The sequence below is a fragment of the Arvicola amphibius genome, chromosome 3 (assembly GCF_903992535.2).
Source record: "Arvicola amphibius chromosome 3, mArvAmp1.2, whole genome shotgun sequence".
In the NCBI taxonomy this organism is placed as follows: domain Eukaryota; kingdom Metazoa; phylum Chordata; class Mammalia; order Rodentia; family Cricetidae; genus Arvicola; species Arvicola amphibius.
Genome location: NC_052049.1, coordinates 116,957,270 through 116,979,474, shown reverse-complemented (window position 1 = coordinate 116,979,474; position 22,205 = coordinate 116,957,270). Strand labels below are relative to the sequence as shown.

General features: G+C 49.5%; 1 protein-coding gene across 5 annotated transcripts in view; it reads left to right on the top strand.

The window, feature by feature from the left end:
• The window catches only part of Zbtb16 (zinc finger and BTB domain containing 16), a 182,563-nt gene that overhangs the window by 3,459 nt on the left and 156,899 nt on the right, over nucleotides 1-22,205 (top strand). For all 5 annotated transcript variants that reach the window (XM_038322387.1, XM_038322383.1, XM_038322384.1 and 2 more), the window contains exon 2: nucleotides 280-1,636. In XM_038322387.1, the coding sequence (XP_038178315.1) occupies nucleotides 369-1,636 (1,268 nt within the window). In that variant the 5' untranslated portion in view covers nucleotides 280-368. The remainder of the gene's footprint in view (nucleotides 1-279; nucleotides 1,637-22,205) is intronic.

Genomic DNA, 22,205 nt, shown 5'->3' with positions numbered 1-22,205 from the left:
CCTAGGATTCATTGTAATCTTCATGTGACTTCATCCAGTGGATGCTACCGAGCCATTGATTAAACATATGGGAAAACATAACTTTCTTTTTACTCTTAGAGCCCTGGGCTTGTTGCAAAGCCCGATTCATAGGTTTCTAGGAATCCCTTCTGTTCAAACCCCAAGAGCCTCTTGCTGGAGTGGAGGCATACTGTAATGCTTGAATTCTTAATTTTAGGGACACTGAGGATGTTGTCACTTGCTCATCTCTTTTACTTCTTCTCTTCTTGCCTTCTCCAGTCCCTCCACTAGCCCAGGAAGCCTACCCCGCCCCACCACGCGGAGCAAAGAAGGAAAGAAAGCCCCATGCCTGAGCCAAGGGGAGCGTCATGGATCTGACAAAGATGGGTATGATCCAGCTGCAGAACCCTAGCCACCCTACGGGGCTGCTGTGCAAGGCCAATCAGATGCGACTGGCCGGGACTCTGTGCGATGTGGTCATCATGGTGGACAGCCAGGAGTTCCATGCCCACCGGACAGTGCTGGCCTGCACAAGCAAGATGTTTGAGATTCTCTTTCACCGAAACAGCCAGCACTATACTCTGGACTTCCTCTCGCCAAAGACCTTCCAGCAGATTCTGGAGTATGCCTACACGGCCACACTGCAAGCCAAGGCAGAGGACCTCGATGACCTGCTGTATGCAGCCGAAATCCTGGAAATTGAGTACCTGGAGGAACAGTGCCTGAAGATCCTGGAGACCATCCAGGCATCCGATGACAATGACACAGAGGCCACCATGGCAGATGGCGGGGGTGAAGAAGAAGAGGACCGCAAGGCTCGATACCTCAAGAACATCTTCATCTCGAAGCATTCCAGCGAGGAGAGTGGGTATTCCAGCGTGGCTGGACAGAGCCTCCCTGGGCCCATGGTGGACCAGAGCCCTTCGGTCTCCACCTCTTTTGGGCTTTCAGCCATGAGTCCTACCAAGGCAGCAGTGGACAGTTTGATGACCATAGGACAGTCTCTCCTGCAAGGAACTCTTCAGCCACCTGCAGGGCCCGAGGAGCCCGCACTGGTGGGGGGTGGGCGGCACTCTGCGGTGGCTGAGGTGAAGACAGAGATGATGCAGGTAGATGAAGTCCCTGGCCAGGACAGCCCTGGGGCAGCTGAGTCCAGCATCTCAGGAGGGTTGGGGGACAAGCTCGAAGAAAGGAGCAAAGAGGGGCCTGGGACTCCCACTAGGAGCAGCGTCATCACCAGCGCCAGGGAGCTTCATTACGGGCGAGAAGAAAGTGGTGAGCAGCTTTCACCTCCTGTTGAAGCTAGTCAGGGACACCCTGGGCGACAGGAGCCCCTGGCACCCCCAGTGGAGAAGCATTTGGGCATCTACTCAGTGCTGCCCAACCACAAGGCCGATGCTGTGTTGAGCATGCCGTCTTCAGTGACCTCTGGTCTCCATGTGCAACCTGCCCTGGCCGTCTCCATGGACTTCAGCACCTATGGGGGCCTGCTGCCTCAGGGCTTCATCCAGAGGGAGCTGTTCAGCAAGCTGGGTGAGCTGGCTGTGGGCATGAAGGCCGAAAGCCGTCCTCTGGGGGAGCAGTGCAGCGTGTGTGGGGTTGAGCTTCCAGACAACGAGGCCGTGGAGCAGCACAGGTAATCCCTTGCCCCAGTGCCAGCCTTGCAACTGTGCTCATCTTCTGGTCCTGATGGTGTTCCTTTATGTCTGGCCCAACTCCTCTGGGAACCCGACTCCTCTGTGCTCCTTGAAAAACAAAACAAAAAACAAACCACTCTTTACCGTACTGAAGTACAGGAGAACACACAGTTATTTTCAGAGGCTGGCGAGAGGACATGATGTCTATCCAAAACATTAGGGAACTCATGGGCCAGGCTCTTCTAGGCCATCCTTTCTGTTTTGTTCTTGGGATTTCCATCTGCTTTTCCTGTGGTTTGGTCTATGCTTCTGTTTAATAAAAGTGGCAAAAAAAAAAGGGCAGGAGGTGGGGGTTCAGGCTGAAGGTCTCCTGTGGCCAGCAGCCGAGCCATGTCATTAGCCTTTTCCTACACCCACCTGCCACAGTTTGTGTAATGGCAGGGCATTGTCTTCAGCCTGGGACAGTAGCATGGATTGGATGTTGTTTAAGTCCTACACAGACCCATAGGCCCCAAATGTCTGTTCTCGCAGACACATTGGGAGGCAGAGGCGATTCTAGTTAAATTTAAGACAAGAACGTGTGTAAGAGTTTTGGTCTCAACAGCTTGTATAGTCTCCTCATATCCCTTTTCCGATCACAAGGGCTAGCCTTGGCTGCCCTCTGGCATCCACTTTCATCTCTGCAAAACGACCTCCCCCCCCCCCCTTTGACTTCTTCTGATGTGTTTGGTTCAGGACTAGTGCTTTCCCTGGAATTTCACATTTGCTACAATGTTTTTAAGACATAGGTAGTGTTTCTTTTACCAATACACAGGAAAAATGCTGAGACACAGTCCTAGCAAGGCAGAAAGATTCAAACTCAGACTTAAATCTGTCACGCATTGTGGTTCCTTGTAGCTATCCTGTGAAGAAGAGGATCCTTCCTGCAGAACAGGTGGGAGACCATTGATCAGTGCTCGTCAGAGCAGGAGTCAAGAGTGGGGTTGTCTTTTCTGTTTGCTGTAAACTATAAGCCCATCGTTAGCATTTCTCATCCCTGAGTCTGATGAATTATGCCCACAAATCCGGTTTTCGGTTGTTGTGGATGCTAGCCTTTTGCACAACTTAGGCTGTTTTGCTGATCTTGGGTGGGTTTTCCATTTCTGCATGCACTCTCTCTTTCCTCCATTCCTGTTGCTCATTTCGGGGACAGAATGGTGGGTGGGAAATTGATACAGTCACCTCTAGCCACAGCTTGCTCCGAGACTGCCTGATTGGCCGCTCTGAGCTGTACCCTATGGAAAGAGGCACTCAGCTAAAAGTAGCCACTTTTTTTCCAGTGATACATAAAATAACAACTGCGGATATGTGTCTTCTTGGTGCTCGAGCTGCTCGGAAATAGACTGACGAAATTGCGCTTCTTTTTGCTTACATTTTCCTTGAGAGGAAACTCCCTCTCAAACTTGACAGGATGGGTCTGTCATCTCCGGATAAGAACGTGCTGTGAAAAGCGCAGTATGATGGAAAGTCACTTTGTGAGGTCGCTCTTGGGGTGGGGATGAGGCTAGAAAGACAGCTTGGTTGATAAAATGCTTGTTCTGCAAGCGTGAGGACCCGAGTTTCGATCCCCGTGTCAAAAGCCATGCACACAAGCAAAAACCCAAGCTCAGGTCGGGCGGTGGTGGCGCACGCCTTTAATCCCAGCACTCGGGAGGCAGAGGCAGGCGGATCTCTGTGAGTTCGAGACCAGCCTGGTCTACAAGAGCTAGTTCCAGGACAGGCTCCAAAGCCACAGAGAAACCCTGTCTCGAAAAACCAAAAACCAAAAAAAAAAAAAAAAAAAAAAACCAAACCCAAAAAAAAAAAAAAAAAAACCCAAGCTCAGCAAAACGCACCGGTAATCCTAGGCTTGGGGAGGCGGAGATAGACAGATCCCTAGATCCCTCCAGCCAGTCAGCCTAATCTACAAGCTGCAGGTTCAACAAGAGATCTCATCTGAAGGAAAAAAAAGATTGAAGTGGAGAACAATTGAAGAAGATGCCTAACGTGACCTCTGCCCCCCACAAGCACACACATGCACAGCAGTGCACAAACACACATAAAGTGCTTTTCCTTCTGATTCGTTGTTTAGAAAATTTATTTATTTGCTTTTAAGACCAGGTCTGACTGCATAGCCCTAGATAGCTTGGAACTAGCTATGCAGAGCAGACTGCACTTCAGTTCACAGAGACCCGCCTGCTTCTGCCTCTGGTCCGAGTGCTGGGATTAAGGTTGAGTACCACACGCCCGACCTTTTTCTAGTTCTTGTATCTTCAGAGCCAAGAGTTCTCAATGAGTCTGTGTACATCATTTTATTTCTACTCAAGAAGGCCACAAAAGATGTAACTGTCCCGAGAGTTCTGGATTCTCATGTGACTGGGACTCTAATTGGGGAGAAGCGAGGGTTGGCTAAGTTGTATCTCAAGGGGTTGAGATGGGGAGAGCAGTCATACGCAGAGTGAGCATCTTCAGAGGTTCTTCAACCTTTCCGGGGTCAGTTTTAGGGTTGATGCTGATTGAAGTGACATCCAAAGTCACATGTGCTGCGGCCACCATGTAGTCACCATGAAAGTTAAGCTCTGTTCTCTTTGTAGTTCCAGCCTCCTTTCTACATCTCCCTATTGGCTCTGAGCTCTAAATGTGTGGAGTTCCGAGCATTCCCATCCACTGGAGCCTCTGTGAGGTGGGGTGACTGTGTCCCTGTCCTCATAAGGTTGTAACAACGACGCTTCATTCTGGAGTCCTTGGTGCCACACGGTGGTCTGATGAAAGGAAACATGTGCTTTTGACTGAGGGTAGAAATGAGTCCTTCATCCTAGGTAGCTAGATCTGGGGTCAGACCCTGCTATGCTAAGCTGCAAGGTCTGAGGAAATCAAGAGAGGGAGAAGATATTCCCCCCCGCTTTGTGTGTGTGTGTGTGTGTGTGTGTGTGTGTGTGTGTGTGCAGCCCTGGGCTACCCCTGGCTAGATGCACATTATGAGAGACCTTTCCTCTCCTCTCTCCAGGAACCAGGATTAATGCACCATCTCCCCATTCCCCACTGTTCTCTGTGCATCGCTCCCTCCCACCTATCAGCAATCTGAGAAGTGTTCGGTGGAAGAAAAATCATCACAGCTACCAGTGCAAACAGAAAGGCTAGATAGAAAAATCCGATGCCAGGAAGCTGTGGGAATTGGCTGGAATCCTAACAGGGATGACTTGATAGGTTACAGCCACAAGGTTTATTTTATTTTAAGCCAGCAGGTTAGAGTGCTGGTACAGATGAAGTATCTGGCGTTTGTTCTTGCTTTGGGGATGAAGAAAGGGCAGAGTTGCAGAGGAGCAAGGCAGGAAGGGGATTGGTTATTGGATTGCATGCATAGGTTTCCCCATAACTTGATCCTAACCTGGGGTGGCATGGTAGGAGCACCTTTTGGCTGGACAGAGAGTGGTACTGAAACGTAGTGGGATGTATGCGTCGTGATTCCTGTTCCAAGGAAATATCAGATGATGTATGGATGGATGGAAAGACCACAGAGACGCCACTTGGATAAACCAGGTGGCTTCAGCAATCTCCTCCAAATTCTGGACCCAGGAATCTTTTCCAGCAGGTCCCTATTACAGAGGACAGCGTCTGTGAGAGAGGGAACCCTCTAAGGCTTTTGGAAGATTGGACTGTCCTGGTCAAGGCTCACCTGTCTTCTTTCTGTGAAAAACTGGAGTAGTTCTGCCTGTGGGTTGGTTTGGATGTCAGGTCTGCCTGTGGCTTAGTCTAGATGTGGTCTTGGATCCAGCTCACCTGGGTCAGATGCTCCATGTCATTCCCAGCCTTATGCAGGGGTCACCAACATTACAGGAACAACATAGCTGACTGTGTGGAGTCTCTGTTCTCGTTTATGGCTTTGTCTGCTCCACACCTAAGGCAACTTTTATTGTGCTTCTGGCCTTGGTGTTGCAGAATCAGAGTGGGACCTATATATTCTATAGGAGCCTTTGCCAGATCAAATACTGAACAGCCCACAGGTCAGCCCACCTCTGCGGCATAGTGGGAACTCATATAGTTCTGCAAGGGAGGCTCAGGCACCAAGGAACAATCTTGCCTGGCTCCCTGAACCTACCTGTGTAGAGCCCTTCCAGAAACTTCCTGGGACCAGATGGAGGGGCTAGAGGATACTGGCTAGAGGCTACATATTCCATGTAGCTGGGATGCCGGAGCTCTGTCTTCTCAGCTTAGTCTCTCTCTGGCAGACTCTCTGTTTTCAGTGAGGAACCTGCAGAGGTCGGATGGCTTGTTTTGAGACAGGATCTCGTGTACTCCAGTTAGCTTTGAGCTTACTATGCAGCTGAGAATGGCCTTCTTTGAACTTTTGATCCTCCTGCTGCCACCTCCTGAATGCTGGGAGCCACCATGCCCAGTGTTTGTGGTGCTGAGGATCAGATTCAGGGCTTTGTATATGCTAGGAAAGTACTCTGTTAACTGAGCACACACAGTCTACCAACTGAGCACACACACCCTACCAACTGAGAGCACGCACTCTACCAACTGAGCACACACACTCTACCAACTGATCACACACACACCCTACCAGATGAGCACATGCACCCTACCAACTGATCACATGCACCCTACCAACTGATCACACGTGCCCTACCGACTGAGAGCACGCAATCTACCAACTGAGCACATGCAGTCTACCAACTGAGGCTTCCCCCACCTGCTGCTGCTGCTTCTTGTTCTTCCTTTTCTTCCCTTCTTCCTCTCCCCGCTCCCATCTCTCAGTTCACACTGTGGCCCAGACTATCCTTGAACTCCTGGTGGTCCTCCTGCCACAGCGTCCCAGATGCTGTGATTGTGTGTTTGCGCTGCCATGCTTGGCTTCTAGGCACCTCTGAGGTCACACCAAGTTCGTGCCTTGGAGTGATGAGAGCCCCAGCAGCCACACGACGAGTGCCCACCCTCCGCTGTGATGTTTTGGTAAAACACATCGTCAGACTTTCTCTCTCTCCTAACTCACAGCCTTCTGAAGGGAGTGGGGGCGACAATCCCAGCTCTGTGATTAGGAAGACGTAGAAGCTCTAGAAGCTAAAAGGTTTTGTGTAAGTTTGCGGCAAACTCATTTAGCGGCAAAAGCTGATGCGAGGCTATATTTATCCTGCTTTATTTTGAATATTCATATGTTTTGCTGCAAAAATATTAATGTGTTTGATTACAGAGTGCTGCCCTAGATGCCACTGGAGCTGTTAAACACAGGTCCCGATAAGCCTACCATCTGCACAGTTCTGATTTCTGAAGCACCTAGTGGTTTTGGATAAGTGATCTTAAGGCAGTATCAAGTCCCCCAATTTAGAGATAACGAAAAGATTTGAAAGCAAGTAAGTGACTTGCTGATGGTCACGCAGCTATAAATGGTTAGGGCCAGGCACTATGCTGCCTTGGGTACACTACAGCAGGCCTTATAAGAGCACGGACAGTGGTATTCTGGCTCAGCTCCATCTGACCTTGTCTTTAGGTACCAGCCCCATCCCTAAGCTGCCAGGGTTGGAGGCTTCAGCCATATTTCTTGACGTCAGTTCTAAAGGTCAGGTGTATCCAGGCTTTGCTTAGTAGCTATTTCCAGCTACTGTGTCATTCACAGATTTGCCCCAATCCTATTCAAACCCATTTCTGTTTCCTGTAAGTATCCTTTTAGGGGTGATGAGTGATTCTGTCCCTAATCTCCTGGGTACCTGGAAACCCGATCTTTTGGAAAGGTCTGTGGCTGTGAAGAGAAGGGAGATGACCAGAGGCTTTGCCAGGGGCTTGTCCCTGTGTCCAGCTGCTGTGGAGGCTACGGCTCTGAGCTGTCTGTCTTGGTGTTCCCTTTCTATCCTGAGCTTTCTTTTCTAACTTTGATGAGCATTTTCTGGATTGCTGGTTAATTGTGCTTTAAGTCCATGGTTTTGGATTTTGCATTGTGGGATCTGACAGCCATGATGGAGATGAGTTTAATTTCCTCCATCTGCACTCATTTGTGTCTTTTTTTTTTATCTTTTTGAGACTGGTTCCCACTATATAGACCAGGCTAGCCTTGAACTCACAGAGATGTGCTTGCCTCTGCCTTCCAAGTTCTGGGATTAAAGGTGTGCGCCACCATGCCCAGCTCGTGTTGACTTATTGTTATTAATTTTTTACTTACTTTTTTTTTAACCTGCTAGGGGTTGCTGAGTCATATGAGATCTAGAATGAACTCTTGGAACTTTCGTAGTTCTAGGAATCTCTTAAAAAGTCTTTAAAATGTCCTAACCAGAATGGCTAGACTCAAATCCCACTTTTGATTTCTTGCTATCTCAGTGTATGTGCACGCACACACACACACACACACACACACATGTGCGCGTGTGATGATTTTAAAACACAATTGAAAATTCAAGTGTAAGGCTTAAGAGTCTTGCTGAATGAAGATAAGAGGTGACAAGAGGGGTCTTGAATGTCCTATGATAACTACACGTTCTGCTTAGGTGAAAGGGTGACTCTTCCATAGTTATTCTGGTAGCGAGAAGGAATGTCACAGTGTCCACTACCACCTGCAACCTCATGTTTTATATATAGTGAATGTGCTCCTCTTGACTGTGGTCGCAGAATGCCAATTGTATCACTTACCGGCTGTGTGGCTGGGGTTGTGGTAGTTGACCTCTACAGGCTGTCTGCCCATCTCTAAAATGGGTTACCAACAACAGTCCTTACTCAAGGGGTCATTGTAAGTAGCAACCTATAAGAATTTGCCACACATAGAAGTGCACAGTGCATGTGTTCTGTAGGTGTTTTCCAGTTGGTAGCCGTTACTGTTGTGTAGAAGGCCATGCCCACAACACAGGCCCGTGTGCTCCTCTGTCTTCCCTGGGAAGTGGACCAGTGTAATCTGGTGTCCCGGGTACATTTTGTCCCATTGACCCAGGGCCTGGCAAATCATCCCAGCTCTTTAAATTTAGCTGGACAGTGCTGCTGCTGTCTGCTCCAAACATAGAGCCCAGACGTTGGTGCCTACTCTCTGTTCACAGGGCGTAGGGTGTGGAGGAGCGCCTTGGTGGGGCTGGAATAGGGTGCGCGCGCGCACACACACACACACACACACACACACACCCCACCTTACTGCAGGTGGTCATGGGCTGGGCTCACAGGAAGGATAGGAGCTGAGAACTCCCTCCCTAGAAGTCCTTCCCAGAGTGTCCCAGAGTGGTTCAGGGACAATAGTCAATGCTTGTTACATGTCAGCTTCTGAGCTGAGTGCACTAATGAGATCTCCTTAATTCTTAGCTGGGCTGTAAGGGGGGGTCTTGGTTTCACATTTCTGATGGGCAAGGAAAGTCCATGAGGTTAGTCAGCTTGTCTATGGAAAGCAGGAGAGGGCGCCAGGATTGGCGCTTTAGTCTTCTGACTCATTTTCCCTGAAGCCAAGTGACCAGCTCTGGTCCTCTCATTTCTCCTGGTGGCTTCAGAGGAGCACAGTGGACAGGTGTTTAGGGGCCAAAATTGCGCAGATCCGGGAAATCCAGCGTCACATCTTCCTGACTTCTAGAGGTAGAGCCGTTTTGTTTTGTGCCGCCTTGCCTGTCCTGGAACTTGCTCTGTAGCCCAGGTTGGCCTCGAACTCACAGTCTATCTCTGCCTCCCAAGTGCTGGGATCAAAGGTTCGTGCCACCACCCCTGGCTGAGGTAGAAGCTTTTATGCTGACGGGAAAAGAGAAAAACAGAGAAAGGGAGAGAAAAAAAGAAACACGCTTTCAAAAATAAAAAGTCTGCGTTGTTAATTCCGTGCCGGCATAATCAGAAATCCCCCTTTCTACTGTTTCCCTTAAAAGCCCCTATGTCCTTATTATGCTGGCTCAGTCTGAAAAAAACTGGTTGGGTTTTGCCTATGCGAGGCTTAACTGTGCAGCTGTGGGGAGGGGCTCCAGCCCTTTCTTGTTTAGCATGGAAACTTTGGCTAAAACTCCCCCAAATCCTGTTTGAGTCTCAGTTCTGAACTCACTTTCCACTCTGACCCTGAGACCTGATTCTCTTCAGCGTGAACAGATTGTGTTCAGCCTTACAGGAGGAAGGACCCAAGTTAGGCAAGAGAAGGAACTTCCTGAGACAGCACGGCGATGCTAAAGGAGCTACTAAAAGACCTAGTCACAGATATTTTGATGAAGAGGGAAAAAATGCTAGTCCTGTCTAAATTCTTTACAGCCAGCAGAAGTCCTTGGAAAGTAAAGACAGACAGCACACACACACTCGAACCACCAGACGAGCTGAAAATAAGGCCCGTTCTCCGTTCTCCATCAAACCATTAGCTTTGCAGAGGCCAGGGTGATGATAAGCAGAAGCAACACCGAGCTAACTGGTAGCAGCAGGGATGGGATAAAAAGTTGCCTACCTACCTTCCACTTCCCTAGTGACCCCGTCCTGATAGGGGAGCCACCGAGCCCCCTGTTATCCTCTCCTGGGCTAAGTGGATTAGCTGAGGGTTGTGATCTTAATGCCATTAGATCTGTTGGCATGACGCTCCTTGCTGTCATGAGAAGCAGATCTGGCCTAACGTAATGGCCCTCTGGGTAATCCATCAAGCCTGGAGTACTGGGGAAATACTACTCGTGTTAATTTGGGGGAGTCTTTTATGGTGACTGGGAAAGATGTGGAAGGATGCTTAAGAATTTATTTATTTAAGCCATTCAGCAGGTTAGCGGCTGCCAGGGGTCTACGGAGTCCCCCCCCCCCCCCAATTTCTTCAAGGAAGGCCCCTCCCTAATCCCTGAAGCCCAGGCCTGATTACTTCCAGAGTTGGAGCCAGGCAGGACTTAGCAAGCTCTTGTTTCTCACTGAGGTGCCTTATTAGGAGCACCTGGCATCATAAGCCTCTAATGGGAACCAGCGCTCTCCTCCTGCGTGACCAGTGACAAGTCGCCCTGTCAGCCGGAGCTCGCCGTGCGAGGAAGTTCTTATTAGCTTTATGGTCAGGAGGGCTTGTCCTGTTCAGGAAATGAATGTTGCCGCTAAAGGTCCTCGGCCCTGACCCCAGCGGTGTAACCTGTGCGGGCTGGGGAGACTCACTCAGGATGCTTGGGATTGCAGCCCCTCTCTGGTTCTCGTCATATGTAAAAAGGGGATCATTGTGGTGTGGTGCAGCCTTGAACTTTTGATTTATGCAGTGAGGGTAACTTAACCCTTTCTGAGCCCGGAGGGTTATGTAGTCATAGGACCCAGGGTGTGCATCCATTCATGTGTGAGCCCATGTGTGTGGGCATGCACGTTTGTGTGTGAGTGTGTGCCTGCCTGTTTGTGCACCTGTGTGCACATACACGGTTAAGAAGACATACCGCATACCAATGGGTTATTAATGGGAGGGAGTGTTTCAGGGTCTCTTTCTCTTTCTCGCTCTTCTAAATTCCCTATAGTGGTTGGCTGGATGGTGAGTGGAGAGAGCATGGGGTCTGTACGTGAGGTTGAGCCTGAATCCATGCTCTTCTGGATGCTGGTGGACAGGGCAGGGTTCCTAGCCACTTGCATCTGGGTCAGCGGGAGGAAGTAAGGACCGTGCCATTTGGCATGGTGCTATCCTCGTCAGTGGGATCATGGTGCACACAGCATAAACAGTTAGCCAGTGTTGGGTGCTCGCGTGACCCTGGATTGCCGATTTGAAAAGGACGTGTTACCCTCTTTCATGTCTTATTTATGAACTCACATTTACAGAGTTAAAGAGTGTGTTTGTGTGTGTGTGTTTCTTTCAATATATCCAATGCTCCCCCACCCCATCATAGCTCCAAGTCCTCAAAGCAAGCCCTCTCTGGTTGCCGTACTGCCTCCCCCCCAAGTGCCTGAGGGAGTGTTTCTAAAAGTGACTTTTGCTGAGAACAGTGGCGTCTGACCTCATTCTTAAGGAAAACTTCTGCCTGCCTCTTTTTTGAGAAAAGATGTTTGTGAGTTGTCCAGTCAGTGGGTGCTCTACTTGGTGGCTGCTGGTTTAAAGTCCCCTGGTGATGAAGGACTGAGCTGCACCTTGAGGGGGAACTTGTGGAGTGTGGCCTAGAAAAGAAGGGTTCACTGCAGGCAAAGGCCCCCTTGGGAACAGACCTGTCTCTGTGTTTGTAGCATCGTGGACGGCAGCTCACAGAAAAATACAAATAAGAGCCTTTCAGATTGCGCAGTTAGGGACAAAGAGAGATGGCAGACTGCTCAGCCAGGTTGAAGCCATTAAGCCAAGAGTTTGGAAAGCAAGGACATGGACCCGTTTCAGGGTGCATACCCTGGAGGCAAACCACGAAGTCCTCTTCAGGTTTTTCTCCTGCACACCTCTTCAGTGAGTCGTTGCTGCGCAGCTCAGAGGGAGTGGAAGCTGCTTCGATGGCACTGGCGACATTAGGAATTGGAAATCCTCAGCGCCAAAGAGAAACCGTGACAGTTGTCCTCTAAGCTGATCTGCTAAATCAAGGCTCAGCTAACAGTTGTGAATCTACCTCCCCGCATCCCACCCCTCCGCCCCCGCTCCTTTGCCAGAAGGGCTGAAGATGGTACCTAAATGCAATGGGAAGCTAAATCGAGTGACTCTAAAAACACTTTTTTTCCTTGAAGTTCCGTGTGGGGAAACCGACTGGGCTTGTGAGGGCCACAGACTCTGTGGGGCTTCCAGCTCAGTGGATTTTCAGGGCCACCATTCACTTTTCCATAATTATCTTCTGTTTTACTTTCGTGTCCTGACAGCTACAAGAGATGTGTTCCCCCCCCCTTGTTTTCCAAGTCACAGATAAATGCCACCTCCCCCAAGCCAGATTCAGTGGTATGTGTGGGGTGCAGACCAGAACACATCTTGGCATTCCTTGTTGCAAAAGTGAAAAATATCTCTGTTTGCAGTTAATTTTAGTGGCAAGCAGATCATGTTAACTGGGTGTAATTACTTCCAGATATGGCCGAGGGTTTTGTGTGTTGAGATGAAGGGCCTGGTAAGTGCTCACTTCCTGTGTAAATTAGCCTCTTCCATTCTGTCTTTCATTCTGGCCAGCCCTGGATTGTGTCATTCTCCTGCTTTCCCCCTCCCAGCCTGCAGCCCTGGGGGTGAGACGGCTTGCTCTGTCCCTCTGAGCGCAATTCTTTTGTCACCTAGAGACACCAGCCTCTCTGAGTTTGCACTTGGAATAAGAAACCTTTGAAAAGGCTCTGACTGGTGTCCCGGCTGCTTCTGTCACACGGATTTGGCCTGAGAGCATCTTCCAGTCATGTGGACTGCATCTTAGAAATCAGTACTTGTGTGTGTGCATGCATACGTGCATGTGCGTGTGTGTGTGTGTACACATGTGTGTGAGTACAGGTGTATATGAATTTGTTTATGGGTACATGTATGTGTGGGTGCATGTCAGATGTTAGCCAAGGGTTCTTCCCCATTTATTTATTTATTTATTTATTTATTTATTTATTTATATTTATTTATATTTATTGTCAATGGCATGGAAATTGCTGATTAGGTGATTAGAATGGGCATTCAGCAAGCCCGAGGGATTTGTCTGACCACACCTCTCCATGCTGGGACTCTCAGGGTCCATCACCACATCCAGCGTTCTCCTGGTGATAGAGCTCAAATCTCCATTCTTGCACAGCAAGCAATTTCTGACTGAGCCATTACCCTGCCTTCTTCTTTTTAATAGATTTGTGTGTGTGTGTGTGTGTGTGTGTGTGTGTGTGTGTGTGTGTGACAACTCTTTCCATACCCACTTGGTAAATCCACCCCCTCCCCCCACCATCTGCCTGTCTGTTAGGGTCTCACTGTGTATCTCTGGCTGCCCTGGGATTCACTGTGAAGACCAGGATGACTTAGAACTCAACCTGCTTTTGTCTCCTGAGTGTTAGGATGAAAGGTATGCTCTGTCATGGCCAGCAGAACCTTAATCCTTTTATTTTTCTACCTCAGCAAGCAGGGCTCGTGACAATGATCAGGAATCTCAGAAAAAAAAATGATATGGTTATTGGCAGACAGTGAAGCTGTAGTCATAAAGAGAACTTACATAAGTCCCATGCAAAGTCACCAAGCTTGACAAAGCAGAAAGGGAGGAGAAAACCCACCTGAGCAGTTTCTGCCGAGTTGTCTGGGTCCCCAGAATTGGAATGGAGGAAAAGAACATTCGATTCAAGCTCTCCTAAACAGGGCTTCTGCTCTGTGGCCAGCATTCTTGGTGCTATTTGCATAAGAGGTGACTGTTTATCATCCTACATCGCTCTGCTGATAACCCTTGTGGTCTGTGGAACAATCTAGTAGGAGTAGATGGCTTGATAAGGGCCACCTTTCTCAGTCTGTGAAGATAAACTGTAGGGGTCAGGTGAGGGGTGGGGAGTTAGGCAGCAGGGACCAGCGGAGGCTGTCAGATGGTTTGCAGTTGCAGGGAAGAGCTTGAAGAAAGAGATGGTGGTCACATTGATCTCATGATGTCCCAGCTTCCTGCCCTCACCTCCTGTCCCCCTGCTTCAAGGGAACAGTTAGAGACTCAGGTTCATGCTCAGATCAGAGAGGGGAGCTATCGGCCACTTTTGCCTCTTAACTCTCCATATATAGTCTCTTCCCAGTCTTAAAAGCGTGGAGCTTACTAAAGATGTCGGCTTGAGCCCCTGTACCCACCCCCAATATGCCTCTCTTGCTGAAACAAAGTATCTAGGTAAAGGAAAAACTTCTGACCCTAACCCTGGTCAATAAGCTGCCTGATACTCAAACAAAAGAGTTTGGACTGGCTGCTAAAGGCAGGTACCCAGCTGATAGCTTTGTTTTGATGTCCTTGCAGTGTTTGCAGATCACAAAGTGGGCTATTTAGAGCAGGGGGTATCCACCGGGCAGCCTTACTGGGAAGCACAAAGTCCAAGAGATGCGGAGATAGAGCAGTGCAGTCGGGCATCAGGCATGCGTGGGGGCGCTGAGTTCCTCACGCAAAAGAAAGGGTTTCTGCAAGGTGGTGGCAGTGTTAATTTTTAGTCACTGTTGAGTTGGTGACAAGAATGAAGGCTTTAGAAAGAGGTACAATGGCTGAGAAACCAAGCCACCATAACATGGCTTCTATTCGCTAGCTGTGTGCCTTGGACAAGCTGCGTGGCACCCCTTTGTCTATGGCCTTGAGGGTGTGTTACATTTCAAATGCTCATTTGGGTGAAGGAAGTATTCTAGAGTTATACAGCCGGGCTCCTTGAATGCTGCTCTTTTGACCCAGAGGAGAGGCTATGATAGGAATTCCTGCTAACACAGGGCTAAGTGGTGTCAGCCCTGTGTTAACAGCCAGCAAGTGAGATCATAGGGGATCGTGCACACGCATCAGGAATCTAAAGTTCCCCACTTGGGCTGGGGCTGGAATTCATGGTTGTCTAGTGTACACGAGGCTCTGAGTTTGATTTCCCCAGAATTCCGTAAGCCCCAGTACAGTGGTTCCTGGATGTAGTCCTGGCATGTGGGAGATGGAGAGAGATGGATGAGAAGCTCACACCTAGTCTCAGGTTACTTAGTGAGTTTGAGGCCAGCCTGGGCTACATTAAATCGTGCCTCAGAACAACAGCAACAACCCCCTCAACAAAAAACAAAATAAAAACCAAAACAACAACAAAGTAAGCAAGCAAGCAACCAAATAAAGATGTGTCCATAGAAAGCAGCTATTGTAAAGAGGCCATATATATCATAAAAGTCTCTTTAATGTTGCTGCCACCCCTGATGTTGGGGACATCTCTAGGACTTTTCAGACGTCTACACTGTATTCTTCTGCCTTGCCTTTGGGAGGATAGCTTAGAATTGGGAAATTGATGACCCTTGGAAATCTTGTGAGTGATGAGTGTGTGTGGGTGTGGGGTTGCCTGGGAAGGCAGGACCTAGAAGGAGCTCAGGTATCCCCGCCCCGACCCTTACAGCGTGAATACTGACTTCAGTTCTCAGCTAGGAAGGGAATGAGTCCAAAGGGCCTATGACTTCAGCTGCTGTGGCTGGAATCCCAGTGAGGCAGCCTCCATTGTGATGACCTGGCCTGGCCAAGACCCCTCTGACTGTTGTAGTGTTTCTGCGTTCGTGGTGCAGCCTCCTGTGAGGTTAGGGTCTTTGAAAGTCACATTAAATCACCACACACAACACACACACAACATATACATATGCACGTGCGCGCGCGCGCGCACACACACACACACACACACACACACACACACGCAACTTGGGCATCACCAAATAAAAAAGGTCATAGTTGGGCAGCATAAGTTAAGATTTGACTAGGTTATCTTAAGGGAGGTGCAGAGCCTGCTTTGACTCCAACTTGTACTAATTGAAAAGGCTCTAGAAGATTAAGGAGCATGTGTGTTTAAATTCTAGGCTGGTACCCAGCACAAACTCTATGGTCTTAGTTCCCTTTCCTAACAGTGTTATTGTCCTAAGCCCTTGAGGTCATGGGGTGGCGGGGGAGCTGTTTGCTTCCTCTCTGTCCTGTGGGTGGAAAGCAGTTCTTCTGAATGCACCTTAGGGCTGATTGGTTGTCCTGCCTAGCTCTACAGGGGGCCCAGCAGCCTGGCTGGGCAGGGCCTGTGCTCGGCCTCTGTGCCCCTCCTTTTGCATTATTTATAGTAAACTCCATGAGCACAGAGCGCTAAAGAGGAAGGGTGAGTCACCCATTGAAACCATCGATGTCATAAAAACAAGCAAAATGCTTACTGTGTGTTTTATGCAGTATTTCAGGGCAGGTTGTGCTAATTTGAACACTCCCAAACTGGATCTGGGAAGGTGTTCACGTGTGGGGGAAAGTTCAAGTTCAAGCTAGTTATTGGAGATCTGCTTCCACGTCTGCCCACTTTCCTCTGCTGCCCTCCGATCCCTCTTCGGGCTCCACCAAGCTCACTTGGTGTGGGTCGCCTGTATTTTGGGAAGGTTAAGGAACAGTATGGGAGAGTTAGATTGTGGCTCATCTCTGTCCCTATTTTTTCCTGCTGTTGAGGAAGATGCCCCACTTGCTTTTTGCATGGGGTGTTCGGGTGTTTGAGGTGACAGTATCATGATAGAATGTTAGGGTTGCCAGGGTCTTGAGGAACCTCTATTTCGAAACGTTCCTTTAGGGAGGTGCTCCTCGAGTTCTAGGGAGGTTCTGTGATTTACCCAAGATCACACAGCACGCTAGTGGCCAGACTAAGATTAGAAAGTGGGGCCGTCACTCTCTGTCTACTTCCATTACTTCTTTTTTTTTTTAAATATTTTTATGGTTTATTTAATGTGCATTGGTGTGAAGGTGTCAGATCCCCTGCAACTGGATCTTCAGACAGTTGTGAGCTGCCATGTGGGTGCTGGGAATTGAACCCGGGTCCTTTGGAAGAGCAGTCAGTGTTTTGAACCACTGAGCCATCTCTCTAGCCCTTCCATCCATTACTTCTTTGCACCCCTGCCCGGGGACTGCCCAGGCCTACTCCCCACTTCCTTCACACTGGAATCTGACTTGAGAACTATTTCAAACCTTTGTCACTGGGAAGGGGACAGGTGAGTTTCGGCACAGGGACACGAATCCCTCCCATACACCCCTTTTCTGTCAGCCTGGGTTGTCAAATGTTCATGGAGTCTTTTGGATGTGAGGGTAATATCTGTGTTAGGGGGCTGGGGACACACATACTGCTAAAATACGGAGCTCGCCCCCGGGCTTAGAATTTTAGCGGAGTTCAAACCCTGCATGTAGTGGTGCCTGTGACTGAGGGGAAGGCGATGGAACAATGGCACAGGTTAGGTATGCGCAGTCGGATGACTCTTTCCCCCCCTGGAGGCACTTTGTAAACATGTCCCGAGTTCATTTGTGATTGGCACTGAGGTGGACCTTGCTAATGGGTGAGAGATAGCCACCCAGTAACCCTACCCCCACCCTATAACTCTTGTATGGTCAAAACAGGTGGTGCCAGGATCCTGAATAGAGTGGCATTTGAGGGGGCCGTTGAAGGACAAGTTGAGTTTGGGGCATGGTGGCTCATACCTGTGACCATGGTGGGAGGAGACCTAGGCTACTGAGTGCAACCCTGTTTCAGCCACATCTTCAGACCCAAAAGTCAGATTTGTTTTGTTTTGAGACAGGGTTTCTCTGGTTAGCCCAGATTGTCCTGGAACTTGCTATGTAGACCAGGTTGACCTTGAACTCAGAGCTCTGCCTGCCTCTGCCTCCCCAGTGCTGTATTAAAGGAGTGTACCACCACGTCTGGCATCTATAAGTAGGATCTGAGAGATGAAAACAGAAAGTGGGAACATGTGGTCTGACCCGGGAGACAGAGGAGGAAGTCACTCATCTGCCAAGGCTGGGGTCATCTGTGCTGGAATGGTCAATTGGCATGCCCTGGGGCTGCCCTAAGTGTTGGGATGGGCCTAGAGAAGGCACGGTGTGGCCATAATAACAGAGAGGCTGGACGCTTGGTAAAGCCTGAATTCAGATTCTGACCCTTGCAGACATCATGGGCCAGAAACCCGTGTACTGTGGCCACTTTGTCCCCTCAGTGAAGGATTCTGAGGATTTCTGGGCATGCCCTTAGCATCCACTACACAGGACAGGGATCAGTGTAATTGTTCGATAAATGTAACTATCGCTCGGTTTTGGGCTAATTGGGAACCTTAGAAGCTGTTTTGAGTGGAGCCTGGCCAGAACCCCACACCGATGTCACTTCCCCTGAATATGCTTTTACTGTCCCCAGCCTCTTTCCTGTCTTCTAGCGATGGTCTGAGAAGGTACTTTGAGGGTGGTTGACTGCCCTTAAAGAGACTTCCTCCCCATGTCTCGTATCTGGCCCTCCAACAGCGAGAAATAAAATAGACCCTCGTCACCTCATGTCTGTGGGCAGAGAGCCAAGGAGAGGAGCTGTGGGGAAGAGAAGCTTCAACCTGCAGAGTCAGAGACGTGGCAGGCACCATGGCACTGGTCCTCCAGAATTGCTACCCATCTCTCTCGTAATAGCAATGCAAGGGCCAAAAGTGAGCCTAACGGTCAAGCCTCTCTTCTCGCCTACACTGCCAGCAGGATCAGAGCAGGAGGCTATCTCTCACAGGCCATTCTGGGCTGTGGTTGTCACACCATGCAATGTCTGCAAACCGACAGTGGCCAGGGGAGATAAGGGCCCCCCGTTGTGTAATGAGGGCCGTGGGCTGTTTGCCCGATGGATCTGGCCCCTGGGTAACTGCTAACCTCAACGGAGGGGCTGCCGGCTTGGCAGCGCCCAGGCCCCTTGCCGGCTTGCTGGGGCCTTTTTGTGGTTGGATAAAGGAAGCTCATGTAGGCCGCCTGCAGTGTGGAGGCCTGGCCCACAGGGCTGGCATGCCTTGCTTTCTTCTCTTCTTTGTCTTTTTGTTGTTGATGTTCAGAGAGAGAGGGGAGAGAGAAAGAGAGAGAGAGAGAGAGAGAGAGAGAGAGAGAGAGAGAGAGAGAGAGAGAGAGCCAAAGAGGGACACAGTCTTTCTGGGCATTTCCTATTTCATTTTAGTAGAAAATAAAATGAATGTTGCCTCAGTGGGAGCCTCTTGGGCCCTGAGTCCTTGAAACCTAGGAACCCTGGCTGGAAAAGAAACATGGCTGAAGTTTCTAGAAGCTAGCAGATGCTTGTAGGAGCAGCAGAGGGGGCTGTGTTGCTGTTTCCCCTCTCTTTCCAACCCTGGATGGATGCTTAGCATGTGTCCTCTGACTTTCAGAAGTGACAAGGTTCCTGGTGTCTCCTGATTATCCGAGATGGGCAGTGGCTGAACAGGGCCATGTAGCCACCCTTTTCTGTTTATAACCTGCTCCATATCCCCATTGGGAAAGTTTTGTGGGCCTCTAAGTAACTTGCACCATCTCCAGGGTTCTTAATGCACTCTAGAAATTCTTCCTGGGAGGGGGCAGTAGGGACTCAGCCAAAGCCCCTGGCTGTATTTTGTAAGGTGGCTTTGTGTCTTTCCTATGGGGGCAGTGGTTTCCCTTAAACCATGATTTTAGTTCCCATTGTTACCCTCAAAATCCTCTTCTAAATATCTGAATTTGTAAAACTTTGTCTGATTGCGTGAGGGTGTCTCCCCTCAGTGACGTAACCAGGTGGATTTGCCTAGTTGAGAGATGAACTAGACTCTCACCTCCATTGTTGGAACATGTGAGGTTTACATTAATATGCCGTCCCCTGAGTGCCTCTTTCCTGTTACGGGTACTATGTGCTCTTTGTTATCTCTGAGCTGTTTGGTTGATCTGCAGGGCTTAGGTGATATACATATTTTTCCCCTGAAAGGGTAGGCATGTTTTTGTCTTTTGCCATTAACTTGAGTGCATAGTCCCTTTAGTTGGAGGTTGCTTTGTGCCCGCTGTAGGGTTCTGGCTCAGGGATGGGCAGGAACAGGAAGGTGGTGATTTAAAGCCTTCAGAGGCAGTGACTCATATTGATTTTAGCTTATCTGACCCTTTAGCTTGAGGCTGCCCTTCCCTCAAAGTGTCCAGCTTGGCTGTGAGTTAGAGCAACTGAGAAATGTAACATATGCCAGCCTTTCCCTTGCGTTAATTAAGGCTGAGAAATCCATTATTGAGAGGGATCCCAGCACCCAGAGGAAGGCTCTAGAGCTTGCTACAGAGATCGGTAGCTGAAATCTGGGGCCAGCCAGAAGATGCCCAGGTAGTGGTTGAACAGGGGAGGGGAATTGGGAAGTAGTAGAAGAGGTAGGTGCCTGCTGAGGTGGGCAGGGAGCCCTTGGCTCTTCCCCTACTCACGGTGCTGTCTTCATTTTACACTGTCTCCCTGATTTCATTTCAAATATTCATCAAGATCCACTCAGGGCTGGCTGTGGTGGCGCACGCCTTTAATCCCTGCAGTGAGGAGACAGAGGCAGGTGGATCTCTGTGAGTTCTATATCTGTCTGGTCTACAGAGCCAGACTCGGGACAGCCAGGACTAGATAGAGAAACCCTGTCTTGCAAAACTGAAAATCAGCCCAACAAAAACCCACTCAGGGATGGACACTCTTTGTTTGAAGAACTCACTAAGACAGGGAGGACTAAGCCATGGATATTCAAGCCAAAAACCATTTATTGAGCACTTATTGCATGCGAAGTGGTTGTTCATGCTGTGGAGACCAAAAAAGACCTAAGCTAGAGCCGGGAGCAAGAAAGCAAAGACAGCTGTGTGTGTTTGTGGTGTGTATTCTATTCCTGTGGGCACGTGCTCAACTCTCGCATGAGTGAGACCGGGGAGAGCAGAGGAGAAGGAGAGGGGCACAGTGCTGATGGAGACTCAGAGGGACTTCGTGGAACAGGTGACACCAGGCTGGCCCTTGGAGGACACAGCTAGGCTTTAGTCAAGCGCTCTCCTCAGTAGCTGCCGTTTGTAGTTAGAGGGGCGCAGAGGTGCGGCAGTGTGAGAGCAGAGCTAGGGCTACTGTACGAGTCACGTGCTAGGGTGGAGGGTGAGTGTGGGCTGTGGGAGCCTCAGGAGGGGGAGTGAGTTTGTGCCAGGCCCGGATGCTTTGGGCACTAGGCTAGCAGTCAGGTTGTTTGCACGGCTTGACTGGCTGGGGTTGGTTTACAGATATCAGCAGAGGGCAGATACGGTGAGATAGATGGATGCTTGCTCAGGATGCGAGGTCCTCTCTGGTTCCCCATCTTCCTTGCTGGTCTCGTGGAAGGACTGGGTGATGAAAATGGTCGTCTAGGAGGCCTGGACACTGGATACTGGCTTTCTCTGAAGTGCTTACCTCTCCAGATTCCACCCGAAGTCCTGAATGATACGGAATGGCGACATTGCTATTATAATTTTTTTGAGGCCTAGTTTCATGTAGCCCAGGCTAGCTTTGAGCTTGTTATGTAGCCAAGGATAACCTTGTAGTCCTGATCCTCCCATTTCCATCTCCTGAGTGCCAGAATCATGGCTGTGTACCAACACAGTCAGTTTATGTGGTGAACCCAGGCCTCCATGCTAGCTAGGCAGGCACTCTTTCAACTGAACCACATTCTTAGCCCTGAGTGGAGACGTTAAACTGGCGGCACACGTGTTCCTTTTCATAATCACGCTACAGAGATGTTCCACAGCAGTGCAAACGCCATCCCAGGTCTCTGGAGAGTAGGCTTTGGATCGAAAGACTTTCTGTGAATGGTAATCATTTCCCCCATCACCTCGTGGCCACCTGGAGCACCCCCTCTCTGTATCTATCCTGTTCAGCTTTCAAGACCTGTTCCAGGCCGGCTCTTCTGAGCAGTGCCACCGCCCTGGAGCTAGGGGCCTTCCTCTTCTCTGTCACAGGCTTATGACGTCTGCCTGTGAGCTCGGCTGCCTTAGTAACCTTTCAGAGTGGCCCATTTTCTGTGTCTGTGAAGACAGCAATCGAGGTTGGTCCCCCCACTACTTATGCTCCCTGCCAATGGCATGCAGAACATAAACACTCAGCAAACAGTGATGCCCGGACCTACTTTCCCCGTAACACATTTCTTCTCTGCAAATTCAGATTTCTAGAATCACGTGGTGCAGCACTTTATTAACTGACGATGTTGATGTTGTTCTTTCAAAGGTGACTGCTAACCTCTGCCGTGAGCCTCTTGCCCCTTCCTCCACTTCCCTAGTATCCCTTTAAGCCCTCTCCCTAGGTACAGGG